General features: G+C 47.5%; 1 protein-coding gene across 1 annotated transcript; it reads left to right on the top strand.

Moving 5' to 3' along the window:
* The first annotated feature begins 576 nt into the window (after positions 1-576).
* Serpina9 (serpin family A member 9) lies at positions 577-18,226 on the top strand. Its single transcript, XM_028888293.2, has 5 exons — positions 577-901; positions 6,940-7,592; positions 12,695-12,968; positions 16,557-16,704; positions 17,631-18,226. The coding sequence occupies exons 2-5, from the start codon at positions 6,956-6,958 to the stop codon at positions 17,829-17,831; spliced, it is 1,260 nt and encodes a 419-aa protein (XP_028744126.1). The 5' UTR covers positions 577-901; positions 6,940-6,955; the 3' UTR covers positions 17,832-18,226.
* The last annotated feature ends 976 nt before the right edge of the window (positions 18,227-19,202 follow it).

Raw genomic sequence — 19,202 nt, 5'->3', positions numbered from 1 at the left:
CAAAGACAGCTTCTTGGAGGCAGTAATGTGCCTTGGGACCCAAACACCACATAGGAGTTCACTGGGGGGAAATTGGAAGAAAGATACTCCAGGAACAGGGTCCAACCAAAATCAAAGTCATTATCCCAAAATGGGGCAGAATAGGATTAAAGGGGTTGAGATTGAGGAGCTCTGAGACAACAGAGTTGAAGAGGCTCCACTGTGCCAGTTGAACAGCAGATATCCCAGGATTGGCAGGCTATTGAGACTTTTTAGGGAGACAGCCCCTCCCAACAAGACTTACAGTGCAGCTGCATCAATGTACCACCATCCACCAGGCTACCTGAGAGTCATCTGCGCATAGATGCTTCCTCATTCTCCATGACTTGACTTGAGTTCTATTGACAGGCCTGGTGATGGATGACACTGGGAATAAGGAAGAGGTGGTGCAAGGATGGTTCTGAGGATCAGGCAGCCTGGCGGATGGGGTACCACTGATGCAGATGCCGATAAAGGTTTGTCTGTGACTCTCATCAGGCAGCCGTTTGGGAAAGTTGATTCCAGTTTAGTCTACTGCGCTGGAACTTGCTTGTAACATCAGGAGGTGCTGGCAGCTAGTCAGTTAGAGATGCAGGAGTTCAGAGGGAAGGGACCTGGCTGAAGATGAAAAGTGCTCTCTCATTTGCATCTCTTCACAATGAAGCTGTGGGTGTGGTGAGATCTGTGGGAGAGAAGAAAGAGTTGCCAGCCAGCAGCTGAGGCCTGCTGGCTTATAAGGATCAGCTGGAGGACTGGACCCCATCAAGGGGAGGAGAGGGAAGAGGAGGAGGAGGAGCAGAGGTTTGAACAAAATCCAGCTGCCTAAGGGCTGACTGGAGCAGGAGCTGAGGTCGCCTTTGTTGTCCTACTACAAGGAAGGCAGGTGAGGTGAACATTCAGACACATTCACTGGGTGGGTCAGGTTTCTATGGTTATAGAAGCCAGACTATGAGTTTAAAACGAGGGTGCAGGGTCAAGGGTGCTTGAAGATGGGCAAGGAGTGCACCAGAGTGCACAAAAGGAGGGAGGTGGCATCTGGCTGTTGGGTTCTTTCTTGTGACTACACTTGAGCTTGTTTAAAGACTATATCCAGATTGATGGAGAGAAGGCAGATTGAGTAGAGAAGATGGAATTGGGGGGTTCCAGGATGATGACAAGGGGGGTGGAAGCTGGTGGAGTGGACATGGAGAGAAAAGTATCCTCTCTCACAGAAGGCTGAAGAAGCTCATTGGCTGAGGGTCTGTCTTTGATTCAGGGTGGGAGGGAAGGCTGGCTGTGGGTAATGACGCATATTTGCATGCATGTATGTGTGTATGTACATGGCTGCATGTGCCTGCTTCTGGGTACAGATCTGTTGGAAAGATGTCTTCTTGCAGAAAGTAAGTAGACCAGCAGTGGAGCCAACTTCTCCAGACTGAGACCCACCAGGCTAGGACACCTTACAGAAGCTGGGTCACCAGGTGGGGAAGGGTACAGGTTGGATGGAACGCTCTGCACCCAATCAGGGTCAGAAAGCACCTGAGACTGGGAATTGTGGTCACCTATAAAATGACAGACAGAACAGCTGGGCACCTGCAGGTGAGAGTGGGCATATAACAAAGGAGCCTGCGTAACAGAAGCTTGGCTGTCTCTTCTGAGCTCCAAGGGGACTGTGAGGAACTGGGAGTGGCATGCCAGCTTCACATAAGGAAGTTGCCTGGTGTGTAGTGTGATGAGTGACAGGGGTGGCAGGCATTTGAGTAATCGCCCTGAGAGACAATAGAGGGTGGGAACAAAGCCAGGTTAATGGAGGGATGGGCCCAGATGGGACAAGCCCAGGAAAGACAGTGTCCCTGGCACCCCCAACAGGTGGAGCTCACTGGCAGGATCTGTGCATACACCTGAGCTACAGCAGGGCAGAGGAAAGGGCTTAGCAGGGCTAGGAGAGAGACAAGAGTTGGGACAGCCGTGGCAGTACCGCAGCTGTCTTCTGGAAGACCGAAGAGAAGGAGGCTGGATTTGAAAGCTAACAGGATGAGCTTTGGCTAGTGATGCTTTCCGAGACTATGATAACTGGGGTCTTGAGGATCCCAGGCTTTTCAGGAAGGGCCTTTTGGGACTTCCTTCCTCTGAGCTTCTGCAAGATACAGCAGCTTGCCTGAGGTCAAAGGGACAGAGGCAGCCTCTTCCCATATGTACAGCCGATATTCTCTTTCTTCAGCTTCATCCCCTCTCTGATGGTCAGGAATAGTCAGGGACATTCTGTATCTTCTTGCTCCCAAGTACAAAGCAAGAAGGAGAAGCTGTTTCAAGCCCCTTCCCGTTATGAATGCTCCATATGCATCATTTGGCGCTATGCAGACATCATCTCCCTTCCCATCAGAGCCTCCGTGTCAGGTGGAGAACACTGGGGTGATGGAGAAGTGAACCAATACTGCTGGGCAAAGGAGCGGAGAGGCTGGTGGGAGGTAGCTCACAGTATAACAGGGGCCTTGGAGTCCAGCTCCTAAGAGCCCCTCCAGGGTTGAGGTCAGAAGCTACAGAGAAGCGAAGGGAACTTATGCTTTGTCTAGTCTGAGAGTTTACGGAGTAACTCACACGGGTGCTGCTCCAGTTCTGTCTCTTTATTGATCTTCTTCAATTCTAAATCTCTTGTTCCAATTGTTTGTGATTTCTTAGCTCTGTTTCTTTAGTTTCCGTTCTGTAGTTCTAAATCTGTTTAGTTTTCTAACTTTCTGTCCCAATTCTAATTCCAATCCCCCAGCTTCTTGCCCATCCGGAGAAAATACACTTTTCTCCGGAGACTTGAAGAAATTACAAGAGTTACATCTCATTGGGTAAGCAATAACACATTTACCATGGCAACACAAGGTTTCAAGGTTTCAGGAGTAAGACTCTGATCAGAGCCCGGTGGTGCAGTGTCAGTTAGATAAGCTTGAGACATAAGTCTTTTATCAGCTAGACTTGGCAAGTGAAGGGTTGGCATGATTTCTTAGGCTGCTTGTGTTAATAACCTTAATTAGACACTATCACTCTAGTTCGCCATAAGTCTTCTGAAGGGCTTTGATCCAAACAAGGCCGAACATCTGCGATTTCACTCATGAATAAAATCTGTGAAAGTTCTGCCTTTAATCTATCCCAAGGACACTTCATTTGGCCATTTTTCCCTGTCAGTAAGCCAAGGATGGGGAACAGACCTCTAAGTGTCTAACAGTCGCATGGGACAATAGATCTAGTTATGAAGCATATTTTAAAATGTTTCTACTCATCAAAAATTATACAGCTAAATGAGAAGTCATCTTTCTGACCATCCACAAATATGTGTGTCCATAAGATTGAGATGTAATCATGAGATTACATGTGCACATTATATGAAAATGCATGATAATAGGGAGATATCATAGCTGTTATTGTACAAGTAAAATTACAGATGAAAGCAACCCATTTTTCAGAGCCTGTGGCCCTGAGGACCCTGCCTAACAGGGTTCTGCCATCAGAGAACCATTCGTCTGGTGGGTTGGCATCTGAATTATCAATTGCTATAAGCTGTAATTGTGTCATGGCCTGCAATAGCTCATGACAATAACTCCTGACAACAGTGGACAGCTATTATTGTCAAATATGGGCAAACAGATGGACATAGCACTGAGCATCGAGGTAGAAAGGAGAGGCCAACCCTCAGAGAGTATTTGTCTGCACACCCAAGAGGCTCTGGAGGCAGAGATGGTGGAGATTCTGGGAACCATTCTATTGAAGGACACATAGTCAGAAGGGGAGGGGACAGAGCCTTCAGGACAATGCAGGAGAGAAGGAGGGGAAGGGAGAAAAGAGGTGGCAGTAGAGTACAGTTTAGAGCTTGGCTGGTATCCTGTAGTATGGTATCTTGGAGAAGGGAGAGACTGAGCTCTGCTTGGTCATCTTAGGGTCAGCATAGAGCAGACTGATAAGAAGCCAGGAAGTGAGACCAGAGAATGTGGCTTGCAGAGATAGCTTCCAGACAGACACATGCAAGACTACAAAGCAGAATTAGAAGTTTGTAAAAGGATTCTCCATGCAGACCCTTCTAAGTTTAATCATATCAGATGCTGCAGGAAGTGCTCGGCCATCCCATCAGGCCAGATTTGACACAGATGAGTAACTGTGGGTATTTTTGTGGTTCTTTGCAAAGGACCTCCTACCTTTTCCCTTCCCTGTGTCTGATGAAATTATTGTTTCACTTGTTGGCTAAATTCTTGTTTGGGGAGGGAAGTCATTCCCTCTCAGTCAGAAGTGAAATTTAAAGGTGTCCTCATGACAAGAATAAGTGGAAGTTGTTCACATTGTAGTGTAAGATCAGAGAGCAAAGTTTGACAGAGGGTAAGGAACTTATAAAAGGGTGATAGAGTGAAGGCTATCTAGACCATAGAGAAGTGGTTATAAAATAAGGAGAATGTTCTGGCATAGACTTCAGAAGCTCATGACTTGCTGGAACATATGCTGTTTTCTTTTCCTCTTTGACTTGGCCCGGATCCCATGCTGCCTTTTAGTCCTCTATTTTCCTCTCTCACAGAATCTCAGCGTCAAGCCACAGGGCCTCTGTATAAGTGTGTTAAAGCAGAATTCTTATAGGTGTCTTGGGGATGGTTTAGGAACTGAACAGGGCTGGGACGCCTAGAATGACTGCTGCACAAAATCGCCCTAAATCAAATTTGTCAAAGTCAATTAAAGCCGTCGCAATGATGGAAGTCATTTAAAGGGCACCCACTGTACTCAGTTGGTTAACCCTGTAAGGTTGACTCCCGTTTACAAAAACAAGCCTGAAGACCGAGGTTGGGCTGGGTTCCTTGCCTGTGATGAATGTCAGAGTTACTGTGGACCCAGTCCTACTCCACTGGAGCTTCCTACTGCCACTGAGGCACTTACTCTTGCTGAAAGAGAAGATGGCAGCAGATCTAACTCTGTATATCTCGTGTGTGTGTGTGTGTGTGTGTGTGTGTGTGTGTGTGTGTGTGTGTGTGTATACAGGTATATGAGTGTGCATGAGTGTATATGCAAATGTGTTCCCAGGCATGTGAAGTTCAGAAGACAGTCTTGGGTGTCATCTCATGGGTAGTATCATCCACCTTGCTTTTAAGACAGGGTCTCCTGCTGGTATAGCATCCATCAAGTAGGCTAGGCTGACTGGCTAGCAAGCCCCAAGCCTCTATGGGTCTCTGCCTCTCCAGAGCTGGGATTATAAGGTTGCATCAATGTGCTGGGCTTTTTAAACCTGGGCTCTGTGGATTCAGCTGAGGTCCTCTTGTTTGTAAGGCAAACACTTCACTGACTGAGAGCTAACTCCTCAAGCCCTGGTTTTGCAGACCTTAATCAACTTTATTTATAATGACAGAATTAGGCAATAGTTCAGATAAGAAACCATTCAGAGTTCTCCAGCTACCAGGCATGGTGGTACCTACCTGTAATCTCAGCATTTGGGGGGTGGAGGCAGGAGAAATACAAATTCATGCCAGGCTGGGCTACACAGGGAGAATCTCTCAGAAAGCAAACAATACAATAAAATAAAATCCACATGGACAGGTTTAATTCATAGTGACAACCTGATGACCTATAGAAAATACAGGTGAGCTGGGGGCAGCCTGACTGGTTTGTGACCACCTGATCTGCCCATGGTTTGAACAGTTGGCTGTCTGTGATTGGCTATCACTCCCTCTGCTTTTTACACTGATGGGTTACAGTCTGTCTACATAACAAGTTGGGTTACAGTTCACTGAGTATGGAAAAACACTTAGAGCAAGCTTAATTCTCTCTAACACTTTGATCCCCCATTCCTCACATTCCAATGTCTTTCTAGTTGAGGCTCGAGGAGAGTGGGCAGCCCTGGCTGGAGCCAGCTACTCAAAAGCACCAGGAACTCGCAGTTCCAAGAACAGTTTGTTCTGGGTTTCTCCTTCCCTTCCATGCTTTCCTCTTCCCTCTCTCCTCCTTCCCTCCCTCCCTTACTTTGAGACAGAATCTGGCTATGTAGTTCAGGCTGCTCTGGAGCTCATGGCAGTCCCCCTGCCTTAGCCTCCCCAGTGCTGGGGTTACAAACACACCCTATCATACATACCTGCCTCTTTTTTTAGACAGAGTCTCGCTATATAGCCCTGGCCGGCCTGGAACTTTCTGTGTAGGCCAGGTTGACTGCAACTTCACAAAGATCCACCTGCTTCTGCCTCTACCTCCCTAGTGCTGGAACTAAAGGCTGGCTTTCTTTCCTTTTGTGGGGATAGGGTCTTGAGTAGCCTAGGCTGGACTTGAACTCCTCTGTAGCAGAGATGACCTTGAATTTCTAATCTTCCTACTTCTACCTCCCAGTAGTGCTTGGATTGCAGGTGTTTGCCACCATGTCCAGTTTATGTGGTGCTGGGGATGGAACCCTAAAACTTAGTGCATGCTAGGTAAATGCTCTACCCACTGAACTACAGCCCCAGGCCCTGGTTTCCATGTTTTCAGGAGCATGCACACATCAAGAAATGCAGGTGGTTGGGGATAGACAGGGCAATGAGGCAAAGACCCCATCCATCCAGAGGGCTAAGAAAATGTAGAGGCATCTCCGAAGGGATGGCAGTTACTCCTGACTTCGAAGATCAGGACTTTGGTCCTTATGTTTGCAAGGTAACACACTTTCAGTGTCCTGATGGTTGAAAACATAAGTGGAGGAAACAGAAACAGTGAAAAGCCCAGGCTTTGGGATGGAGCCCTAACTGGTACCCCAATTAGTGCAGAGCCTCACCTATGACCTGTGCCAAGTTACACAGCCACACCCTTAGGAGGCCTTATTGCTCACTGTAGGATCAGAATGTACACAGCACTGACTCCACAGGATTTCTGTGAAGCTCAAAGGAGACTCCATAGAAGAGTGAGAGGCCCCACCTGGGCCCTCAGCTTACCTCCCCATAATGGGTCCCTTCTATTTTACAGACTTCCTTCCTTCCAAATGGGCCCTTCCTTTTACCGAGTTCTCCTATGGGTTGGCTTCACTGCTCCAATCTTCTGCGTGTCCTTATCCAATTCCAATCCCGGCAACAGAGAGTCCCCCCGCCCTCCCTCCATGAAGAGCAACCCAGCCTCTAAGGTGTCTCCCAGCAACACCATGTTCGCCTTCTCCCTGTACCGGAGATTGGTTCAGGAAAGCCCAGGTCAGAATGTCCTCTTTTCTCCTGTGAGTATCTCTACCTCCCTGGCCATGCTGTCCCTGGGGGCCCGCTCAGCCACCAAGACGCAGATCCTCCGCAGCCTTGGCTTCGACCTCATGGGCATGCCAGAGCCCACCATCCATCTGGGCTTCGAATACCTGGTCCACTCACTGAATGCATGCCACAAAGACCGGGACTTGCGGATGGGCAGTGTTCTCTTCATCAGGAAGGAGCTGCAGCTGCAGGCCAATTTTCTGGACCGGGTCAAGAAGCTTTATGGGACAAAAGTCTTTTCTGAAGACTTCTCAAACGCTGTCACTGCCCAGGCACGGATCAACAGCTATGTGGAGAAGGAGACCAAAGGGAAGGTGGTGGATGTAATCCAAGACCTTGACTCTCAGACCGCCACGGTCCTGGTGAACCATATCTTCTTTAAAGGTGAGGTTGAGATTCTCTTTTCTTTTATTTCTCTTTTCTTCATTTACCTTTTCTTTTTTCCTTTCCTTTCCTTTCCATTTACTTGGGTGTTCATTTGCTTCTTGAGTTGGGGTCGTATGTGTTCCAAGATGGCCTCCATCATGCTGTGTAACTAAGGATGACCTTGAATGTCTGATTCTCCCGCCTTCACCTCCTTAGTTCTGGGATTATAGGTGTGTTCACCTCGCCCCATTTATGCAATGGGGACTGAACCCAGGGCTCTGTGTGCGCCACACAAATCTATTACCAACGGAGACGCAACCCTAGCCCAACATTTCTTTTCTTTCTGGTGTTGTGTAGTCAAGGAAACAAGTATGTAAAACAAGCCCTAGACGGGAGGGTGTGCCTGAGTTCTCATCAGCTTTGCAAGCAGCTACCTGTACATCCTTGGCAGACTTCTGTTCTCTCTCCCAGCTGCCATTTATTAACTGTCATGGGGCCTCATTCAGCGACTGTCTTAGCATGAAGCAAGGGGCTGTGCTAAAGACCTAGCTGGCACCGAGCTCAGGAAAGAGGACCCCAAAATGTGCTCTGGAACTATTTGGGAGACAAAGGGCTTGTATTTTGCCACCAGCACCTGCCTTACTACTCCCTATAAACTTTAAAGCAGTGTCACAAGGGTCCCTGACAGGCCGGTTTAAAAAGCCAACCCTACAGTGAGAACAGTTTCAAAGGTTCGGAAATGTGGACAAGCTGGTCTGTCACTCACAAGAGCTGTTGACAAAGACACCATCATGAATGGCACTGTTCCCAAGCTGTATGAGCATGGGCTTTCAAATCATCCAGCCCCGCCCCCGCCACCCCACCCCCCACCCCCTTGTTCCACAGTCCTAAGTGTGTTGCTGGAAAAGATCTGCCAAGGACTAAGTGCTCATTGTGTGCCTGTCTATGTTGCTTGGCTAGCAATCACTAAGTACACTAAGCCTCACAGAAACATGCCCAAAACTGAGTGCCTGCACTTCAGAAGTGTGTGAGCCACTGTGTCATGGTTCCTTCCCCCCCATTTCCACCTCCCCACTGTGCTTCCTACCCTCCCTCCATCTTTCTGTTTACCCAACCACCAGCTCATCCATCCGACTTTTCTTCCATACATGCATTTTTCTATTAACCAATCCAGTCTGCCCATTAATTTAGTTATCCATCCACACACTCACCAAACACAGAAAAGAGGGAAAGAGAACAGACCTGCTTTTCTTCACTTATGAGTTATCTTCGTTTGCTATATATTACCCAGTTTGGTTTGTTTCTAATGAGAGGTCATGCACACAGCATAAGACCTTTTAAAAATGTTCAAGTCAGTGTCTTTGGTTGCTGGCATCTTCACCAAGGCCGTGCTGGGTTGGGAGTAGGTGACTGTCACTCACATCTGTCTAGTTCTCTGCTGTTTACCAGGACACAATGTATTACGGAGTGCTGTTCTGATGTCCAATGAGCAGCAGCTTTGAAGACAGATATCAGTTACTTTCTGTAATTCCACAGAACGTTCTCCCCCTCAGAAGGAAGATCCCATCTCCTCCCAATAAGGGGGGTTGCTCCCCAACTCCTGCTCTTCCTCCCAGAGACCAGCAATCTACTTTATGTCTCTGCAACCTGCCTATTTCAGGCATTCTGAATGAAGCAAATGAAGCAGTAGGATTCCCGGCCACATGGCTCCCAGGCTTCTGGTTCGTGTTTAACAGCACGCTCTCCTTTACTGAGGTCTGGTATTTGTTTGTATGGCTCTGTTACTGTCTCATTCCAGCCTGAGAGGCTCCCAGAGCACAAGTAAAAGCCCATTTGTTTTGCTTCCTCCAACTACTGTGTGATCCTCATTTATTCTGATAAGAAGTCATCGGTGGATCTTATTGCGGCCACCTGAAGTGTGACAAGTCATTTGTGAAGCTCTTTTGCCTTCTGACTGATTATAACATGTCTGGGTTTGGAAATCATTGACTGTGCTGCAAGGTTTTTGTTTTGTTTTTCAAACAGATTTGGGGAGCTTCTGAATAACTACTTCTTCCCATAGCCGCCCTCTCCCTTCTCTCTCTCCTCCTTTTGGGAGTCCCATAAGGTGTGTATTGCTGTGCTTGACGGTGTGTCCCAGGTCTGATGTGTTGATCCTCTTCCTCCATCTTTCTCCTCAGTGTTCCTCATATTATACATGTAACTGATACATTTTGTAGCTCACTGGCTATTGTCTTCCATTACCTCTAATCTGCTGTTGAGTCTCTGTAGTGACACTCTCATTTCTGTTACCATATTTTCTAACTCTGGACTCTGTGTAATGACTTCAAATCATTTTTTTTATTGTAAGCAGATGCTTAATTAAATACACCTTCTTTTAACTCTTTGAGCATGTTCAAAATAGCTGCTTTGGCATGTGTGATTAATAAGAGCCATATCTGGGTTTCCTTAGGAACACTTTCATTAACTTTCCACACCTCCTAATGTTTGGGGCCTGCTTTCTTGTTTCTTTTCATTTCCCTATTTGTTTATTTTTTTTAATTTTCTCATTTATTTTTAATTATGTGTGTGCATATATGTGTCATGCGGTAACTATTTGTAGACAAGTGCAGTTGCCTGCGTTGTCCAGAAGAGGGCGTCAGATCCCCTGGAAGTGGAGCTACAGGAGGTTGTAAACTGGGAGCTGAACTGGGTCCTCTGGAAGAGCAGAGAGTGCTCTTAGCCCCCTTGCATGTTTTCAGCCCAGCACTGTAAATAGTGCAAATCAGCTCTAGACATGCACTCCCCCTTCCGGAGGGTCCACCCTTGTTGCTGTTGTTCATTGTGGCAACTGTTTCCTGTTTCTTCCAAACGAATTCTTTACAACCACAGATGTCTTCTAGGCTGGAAGATCTCCCAATCGTTGCAGAGGGTCACTGTCTGCATATTGCAGCCTGCCATCCACACTCAGACTCAGGCAGTCTATAACTTTGGCTCACCCTTCATTTTCTCTTGTGCAGCTCAAGGTCTGCAGGCAGTGAGAGTTCTGAAATGCCCAGACAGTTCCCAAGTCACCGATAGCTTTACTCATATCTGGGGCCTCTGCATGTTTGAGATATGCTGGAAGTTTCCAAATCTCCTGTAAACACTTGATTCTTTAGATATTTATTTCTTCATTACTCTGTTGTCTCATCTCTCTTTATTATTAAGAAATTTTCTATTCATTTTACATACCAACCACAGATCCCCCTCTCCTCCCTCCTCCTGCCCCCCAGCCTTCCCCCAAAACCCACCCCCTATTCCCACCTCCTTGTCTCTTATCCACCCTCCAGGCAGCCAGGAAGTGAGGAGCTTGCCTGCAATTGCATTTGAAACACACTCCCACACCTCTAGGGAGAAGGCATTAGGCACTGAGTAAGCTCAATCAGTTGTGTGACCCCACGCACGTCGTCACACCATGGTAGTTCTTTGACACATTGATAGCCCCCCCCACACACACACTCTGTTCCTCTCTTCTGGTTGTATTAATCCAGTCTACAATCCCTCTAGACTACTGCCGAGCTGTAGGAGGGCTAAAGGATGGCCTAGTGCCAGTAAAGGCATCACCAAGCTGGCCGTTCACATCAAGACTCAGCCATTTGTCTCGATGAACTCTCCTCGGATCACCACAGGGCTTTAATTCCCAGTTCTGAAAGACTGGGACCATGTTCAGGGAAGGGTGGACATGTAGAGGGACTTACTCGGTCATTTTTGTTGGTAGGGGCTTCCCCCTGGTTTCCCAGTTTGTCCTCTGAAGCTTTGTGGTTAGTGGATTATTTGTCACAGCTGTTAGGTGCTGCCCGAGGTGTCTCAGAGTTCTGCCTGCCACTGTCTTGGCAATTGTCCTTGGGGAAATGATATTTGCCTTGGCTGAACTCCAAGTCAGATTAAATACAGACAGATTTTATAAGTCATTCTTTCGGTATTGCAGGAGGCAGGTCAGATAAAAGAAATTCTTCAGGAATGAGCCTACGGCTGTTGTAGTTTTGAAATGCATTCTCTTTCTGTAGCCTGAGACAGCCCCTAACCCAGTGTTCCAGCCCCGGCCTCCCAAGTTCTGGATTACAGGTGTGGGCCACTATGCTGACTCATGAAAGTGTCTTTAAAGTGGTCCAGCCCTGTCTTGATTTCGCTGCAAATGCTGGTTGTTATTTTTCAAGACTACACAGAACAGAGAATAGTCTAGTACTAGAGCCTATTAGAATTGTCACAGGTTTCACAACTTCTAGCAAGACACAGTTTATTTTCTTTCATATTTTGTTTCTCAGTTAGCTGTAAGGGTTTAAGGATTTTACAGGGTTATAAATGAATTGATTCTGACCATTGTTGGCTCTCTCTGTCTCTGTCTGTCTCTCTGTCTCTGTCTGTCTGTCTCTCTCTCTCTGTGTGTCTGTGTGTGTGCGCATGATATTTGGGGTGTATTTGTGTGTGTGGAAGTGTGTATGGAGTGTTATATGTATGTAGTATAAGGTGTGTGTATGTGACAGCACATGTGCGGATAGGTGGGTGTGGTATGTGTGGTGTATTTGTGTGTGTGTTGCAAGCGTGGGTGGGGTATGTGAGGTATTGTGGTAGGTGTGTGGCATGTGGCATGTGTGTGCATTGTATGATATGTGGTATGTGTATGATATGTGATATATGTGTATGGTATGTATATGTGTATAGTATATGATGGTGTGTGTGCTATGTATATGTGGGGGGTTGTATGTGTAGTATGTGTGTTGCATGTGTTTGTACCTCTGTGTGTGTGCATGTGTGTGGAGTGTATGGTATGTGGTATGTATGTGTGGTGTGTTTTATGTATATGTATGTAATGTATGTATATGTATGTTACATATGTATGTATGGGTGTGTGTATGGTACGGTGTGTGTGTGTGTGTGTGTGTGTGTGTGTGTGTGTGTGTGTGTGTGTTGGTGATTAAACTCTGGGGGCCTGGTGATTTAGTTGTTGTTTTTATGGAGAAATGAGTTTTCAGGGGTCCTCATCCCTCTGACTCTCCCACACCCCCACCCCCGCCTTCACCCGGCAGGCTGCAGGGACAAAAAGCCCTCTCTTCTCCTGCACTGACGTACTCCCTCCCTCTCTCCTTTCTCCATGCTAGCCAACTGGACACAGCCCTTCAGTGCTGCAAACACCATCAAGAGCTTCCCGTTCCTTCTGAGCGAGGGCACCACTGTGCACGTTCCCATGATGCAACAGACGGAGCTGTTTGCTTTTGGAGTGGACAGAGAGCTGGGCTGCACTGTGCTACAGCTGGACTACAGGGGAGATGCCGTGGCCTTCTTCATCCTCCCTGGCAAGGGCAAGATGTGGGAGCTGGAGAAGAGCCTGTCAGCCAGGAGGCTGAGAAAGTGGAGCCGCTCACTCCAGAAGAGGTACATGTTTGCTATGAGCTGTTCATCCAAGGACGGGCTGGTGGAGGGCGGGAATGTGGTAGTAGCTACTCAGTAATAATAGTGTGCCAAGCCTCCACTGCCTGCCGGACGGTGAATTTAGAACTGTGACCACACAGCGCCAAATGAACTGCACCATCACCTGGTACACAAACAGTTTCATCATCCTCCCCTCTCCTCCCTTGCCCTCCCCTCCCCCCTTTCCCAGACAGAAGCAGGCTCCTTGACGGTAAATGTATTAGTTACTTCTCTGTTGCTGTGACAAAACACCATGACCAAAGGAAGAAACTATTTACTTTGACTTACAGTTCCAGAGGGATAAGAGTCCATCACGGCAGGGAGGCATGCCAGCAAGCCGCAGGCATGATGACAGGAAGCTGGGAGACAGTAACTTCAACTGCAAGCATGAAACAGAGAATGAATTGAGAGAGGGGCAAAGCTTTAAACCCTTGAAGCCCACCCCAGCGACTTCCTCCAGCAAGGCTGCCCTTCCCCATAACCTCCCCAAGCAGCTCTGCCAACCAGGGACCAAGTGTTCCATGCTCAAGCCTGTGGGGGAACATTTCTCATTCAAATCACCACAGTGAATCACCCAAGGTTACAATGCACAGCTGTTCTGTCACTGTGGTATTATGCCCAAGCAGAGTTCACCCCCGAAGCCAAGGTGATATTAGTTTTATGAAATTATATTTATGAAAGCAAGAAAGCAAACTAATCAAGGCTTTGGTGCTCACTTGCAAAGTGAGGGTCACAATGTCACTGAGTCACTGGAGTTAGAGGTTGCTGAAGCCACGTTACTATTTAGAAAGTGGTAGAGAACATCTGGGCGGTAGTAAGTGCCTAATGAACATCAGCTAACATCAATGTTGTTAGCTCTGCACGTACTGTAGAGAGAGGAAATTAATTATATGATACAAAAGATTATTGAATATTTATTTTTGGTCTCTTTGTGTGATTTCCCTGGCATCTTCATTCTCCTCAGGTGTTTGTCATCGAAGAGAAAAGAAAACTCTGAGAATAATAGGCATTTAAGTAAGATAAGGACCAATGTCCTGGGAAGACAGGCAAAGTGCCCAGGAGCTCATGAGCAGAGGGAGCTTGCTTTCTGCAGGGGAATGCTTCAGGGGGGCAGTGATGACATCCAGCCACAAGCATGGACATGTGGTGATGGCCAGGGTCTGGGCTAGATGTTTCCAGACTCCTGGCCTCTTATTCAAATGGAATACAAGACTACATAGATTTCAAAATAGCAAGGAAACTTTCTTCAAAGCAAAGCCATAATACAGATCAGAAAGAAACAGGCTGGCAAGTTTGGTAGTGGGTCACACAACTGAGGCTACTCAAAGGCCCGATTGTTTGGGGCTTCCTTTTATGAGGTTCAAGAGGAGGAGGAGTTTGATTTTTAAGGGCATAGCAAGGGTGGTTCCCCATTTTGATTAATAGATTAGGTCAGATAGTCAATCATTTGTTTGCTGTTCATATCTCTTTGTATGCGCATCTCATTTTAATCACATGCATACCCAGTTACGCATAGATATGAGTTGCTAAATAGGGAGCTCTCCCTAAGAGTTCACATAGTTTGCCTTATTAATATGCATCCCAAACCAGTCTAGACTAGATAGGTCCATTGCCCATAGTTCCTGATCGTGTTCTGGGACATGTTATCAAGGGGTTTTTAAGGAAAGTAAATTATTCCATTGATTAAGGCAGCAGTATGTTCAACTCTGGCAGGTCAGAGGTCCTTGGTGGCCAATAGGTTGCTAGATACATTCTCTGGAGGGGATTGTCCCAGGTCAAGTGGTGTCCCGGTTCACTGAGCTTGGCTCAGGTGGGACACAAACACATAGAGACCAGAGCGGGCCAGCATTTCTGATGGAGGCAACACCACTGATAAAGATGGGAGCTGAAGAATCAAGGGGCACTTTCAGGATTTCTTCTCTTCTCTGCACCAGTGTTGGGTGGAGGAAGAAGACCCAGTATGGGGAAGACTGAAGGAAGGTAGACCAGAAGGAGCCAGAGAATGCAGATGCCCAGGTCAGCAGAAGAGGGAGTCATCTGTAGTCCTAGGTGTCAAGGGGTTTTGACAGATGAAGGCTGAGGTATCTCTCCAACAACTTGGGCTTTTATATCTGTGAGAAACTAAGCTTATACACGTAGACAAAGCACTACAGTTAAGCTTAACCATCTCTAGAAATGAGAGAAATGTTGCTGAACGTACACAGGATAGTGGCTCATGGTAAATGCTCAGTAAGTGGTGGTGTTTGCTCCAGGGTGAGGAAATATTGCAGGAGAAGATATCATGCCAAAGTCTAGGTTTGTGCTATCCAATATGGTAGCCACATACGGTCATTTATATTTGAATTAAGTAAAATAAAATAAAGTTAAGGGACAGTGAGATGGCTGGGAAATGCCCCCCGGGCATTATAGGTTCCTGCTTCTAAGCCAGACAACCTGAGTTTGGTCTCCAATATCCCGAAGTTAGAAGCAGAGAACTGACTTCCAAAAGTTGTTCTCTGACCTACACACACACACACACACACACACACACACACACACACACACACAATTTATTGCACACGTGACACCAAGCCCTATCAAATCAATAAGTGTAAGCAAATAAATTAATTAAAGTAAGAGTTTAGCTCCTTGTTTGCTGTAGGCATGTGTCAGATTGATTGTTCAGTAGCCACATGTGGCCAGTGGCAACCATATTGGACAGGACAGGTGTAGGTATATGTAGGTAAAGTTTTCCTGCTTTGCCCAGGACAAATGTTTGTCACCCGCCAGTCCCACAGCCACTCAGACCCAATCAAGTAAACACAGAGACTTATATTGCATACAAACTGTATGACCGTGGCAGGCCTCTTGCTAACTGTTCTTATATCTTAAATTAATCGATTTCTATACATCTATACCTTGCCACATGGCTTGTGGCTTACCGGAGTCTTCACATGCTGCTTGTCATGGCGGCGGCTGGCAGTGTCTCTCTGCCTCAGCCTTCTGCTTCCCAGAATTCTCCTCTCTCCTTGTCCCACCTACTTCCTGCCTGGCCACTGGCCAATCAGTGTTTTATTTATTGACCAATCAGAGCAATTTGATATACAGACCATCCCACAGTAGGTATATTCCCAGAAAACAAGGAGGGTGTATGTATATTCCCAGCAACAGTACAACATTCTGGGGGAGGGGGTTGTCTCTTTGGGAGATTAGCAGGGCACTCTTGTCTCAGGAAGTCCTGCTGGGCACGGCCAGGTGATGTGGCTGATAGGTGAGCCACCATCACTTCCTGATGTCACCACGGACCTCTACTGTGATACCCGTGCTGAACCATCATCTCACCTCCAGTTCTTTCTTGATTATAGGGTTCTCATGTTTTATTCTGATCCCCAGAGAAGGGCTTGCTCAGCTGGGAGGCTCACAGACAGAGCAGCCTGGCAGTTTGGGACTGGGATGTGGAGACTGCTTTAGCAGTCACCAATGTGCTGGAGCAAGCAAAGTCTGCAGAAATGCCACATGGAAACAGAGGTGGAGACATCATGACCCCATCTATTCCCTTTCTGTTCTGCATAGGTGGATCAAAGTGTTCATCCCCAAATTTTCCATTTCTGCTTCCTACAACCTGGAAACTATCCTCCCCAAAATGGGGATCCGCGACGCCTTTGACGCAAATGCTGACTTTTCCGGAATTACAAAGACACGCTTCCTGCAGGTTTCTAAAGTGAGTTGATGGAGATGTTTATAAGAAAGTCCATGCTGGAAGAGACAGCTAACAAAGGACTCTCATCTTACTGAGAAGGTGACAGACTAGAGAGGCTGAAGTATTTGATGGACATAGGAAAGGCCGAGCTTCATGGCTGCCAGGCCTGGGCCATTATGGCCACCACAATCTGACTCACAGGTACCCATAATCCCTCTTGAAGCAAATAACCTTTGCTTCTTTGAAGAGCCAATGTGTTGCTAGCAAGCAACACTGTGGCCACATACCTGCTGTGTAAGAACAGTGAGCATCCGGGCTCGCTTCCTTCCCTGCCAACAGCTGAACTCCCAAGCCCATGTAATAAAAGGCACTGTCCAGGTGCCTTTTGTACCTGTGGATGGGATGTTTGTCCTGAAGTGGGGGAGGAGTCTGGATCTAAAACTCCAGATTTGTTGTTCTCTTGTGAGGAATTGCTTGATTCAGTTGCCACATGATATAGCAATTGTTGCATCTGAAGACTCTTAGCCTGGCAGGTGACCCGTGTACCCCCACACCCCACAGAAGGTCTCTTCATTCACTGTCTAGCCTCAATCCATAACCAAGTCCAGATCCATCAGGTTTTTGGTCCTTGGCTTAATACGTTGATTTGATAATAGACTGTGATGGTCAGATGTGCTTATGGGGATGTTTTTGTCATTGGCTGAAAGAGCCTCATGGGATATGATCAGCCCAGCAGAGCTTTACCCAAGGAGAACACTCATATGTACCTGGAAAAACAAATGCTTGTCCTCACAGGTCATTCCCAGCCCATCCTGTTGCTTGACCATCGGTCTCAGGCTAAAACCTCCTCCCTAGAAGAGAAAGCACCATCAGTATTTGGTTTCACCAGACTCATGTCACAGCTTCTATGGGAGCCACTGACATCTGCCAAACCCCCCTTTTTACAGGTTGCTCACAAGGCTGTGCTAGACGTCAGTGAAGAGGGGACAGAAGCTGCGGCTGCCACCACCACCAAGCTTATAGTCCGCTCAAGAGACACCCCTTCTTCGGTCATCTCCTTCAATGAGCCCTTCCTGATACTGCTTTCAGATAAAAGTACAGACTCCCTTCTCTTTCTAGGGAAAGTTGAAAATCCCACGAAGATGTAGGTGGGAAGTGAACTGTTGCCTGGTCTCACACTGGTGATGCACAAGAAACAAGGCATATATTAGGTGGTGCTTGCTGGGTGATACCAAGACTTGCTTCTTTGCTTGAGGCTCTCTTGACTCCAACAGGGGTACATTTGCCTCAGGGATGGCACTCTGGAGCCCAGGGATGGGCTCCATCAGCCCAGTGGCAACAGAGCCTGGTCACCCCAACAGTGGACCCTCTCACTTGTTCTCCCACACAGCCTTTTCTGGGACAATGGCAGGGCAGGGGCGGGGGGGGGGGATGTCCATCCCTCCGAGCTCTCTGGAATGATGGCACACAGAGCTCTGTGTCCTTACTTTTATCGCTGGCTTCCAGCACTGCATTCAATAAACCTGAGATGTGAACATAGTGACCACAGACCTCGCCCCACACCCTTCAACAGGGTCCTATCTGAGAGTGAGGCAGGGCTCACCTCTGAGTGGCCGGGTTGTCAGTCATGATGCTCTCGTTAGTTCAGCCTATTGAGCTCTTCAAGGACAAGGTTCCTGATATGCTGGGTCTAGATGGGAGAGAGAGACATTCAATAGGGATGAAACGAAGCTGTGGATAAAGAGGTTGTGACAAATTCAGGTAAGTGCCGTGAAGATTGTACAGGACAGTCAGGAAACTCACAGGAGAGGCAAGAGAGTGTTATGGGGTCCTGCAGTGAGCCAGTACCAGAGGGACAGTGGGGAGGCCCTGTGGCTGGAGCATCCGTCAGAGATGCACAGGTAGACACTGGCACTCAGGTAATCGGAGAGAGGATTGCATAGGAACGCACACTTCCCAGGAAGACCACCTAAACCAGGGAAGGGATGGAAACAGCAAGCCCACAGGGTTTCTGGGGCAGGCACATAGTGAGTGTCAATGCAGTATGGGTTGTCAAGACCTCTCCAAATGCAGTCACCTTTTCAGTCCTGTGACACAGCCCTCGAGCACGCAACCTCTCCCTGGCTGTGGCTGTTTGTAGTGACAATAGTCAGGTGTATCCTGAAGGCCGTACTGAATGCCCTGGGCCCAGTGAGCTGCCTTTGCCTCATTCCCCACGGTCCCTTCTGCCCCCACTGCCAGGTGTCCTATGTGGGCTCCTGGCCACTTCATTTCTCAGCGCTGACGTGTCCCATACAGCCTCCAGCAAAGCTGGAGTTCCTTTTATGGAAGTACTTGTGCTCCACCACCCCACATGTGTCACACAGAGACCCCAGGCTGGCTTCCCCATGCTCTGATACACAGAAAGAAACAGACCAGAAAGACTTAGGCTTAGGACTACCACCTGCTTTCAGAAGGAAGTCAGGTGGGGTGCCCTCTGCTGGACAGGAAGCAAAACGCAGGTAGGAAGGCTTGAATGT

This window comes from Peromyscus leucopus, chromosome 14 (genome assembly GCF_004664715.2).
Source record: "Peromyscus leucopus breed LL Stock chromosome 14, UCI_PerLeu_2.1, whole genome shotgun sequence".
NCBI classification, from domain to species: domain Eukaryota; kingdom Metazoa; phylum Chordata; class Mammalia; order Rodentia; family Cricetidae; genus Peromyscus; species Peromyscus leucopus.
This window is presented reverse-complemented; position numbering and strand designations above follow the sequence as displayed.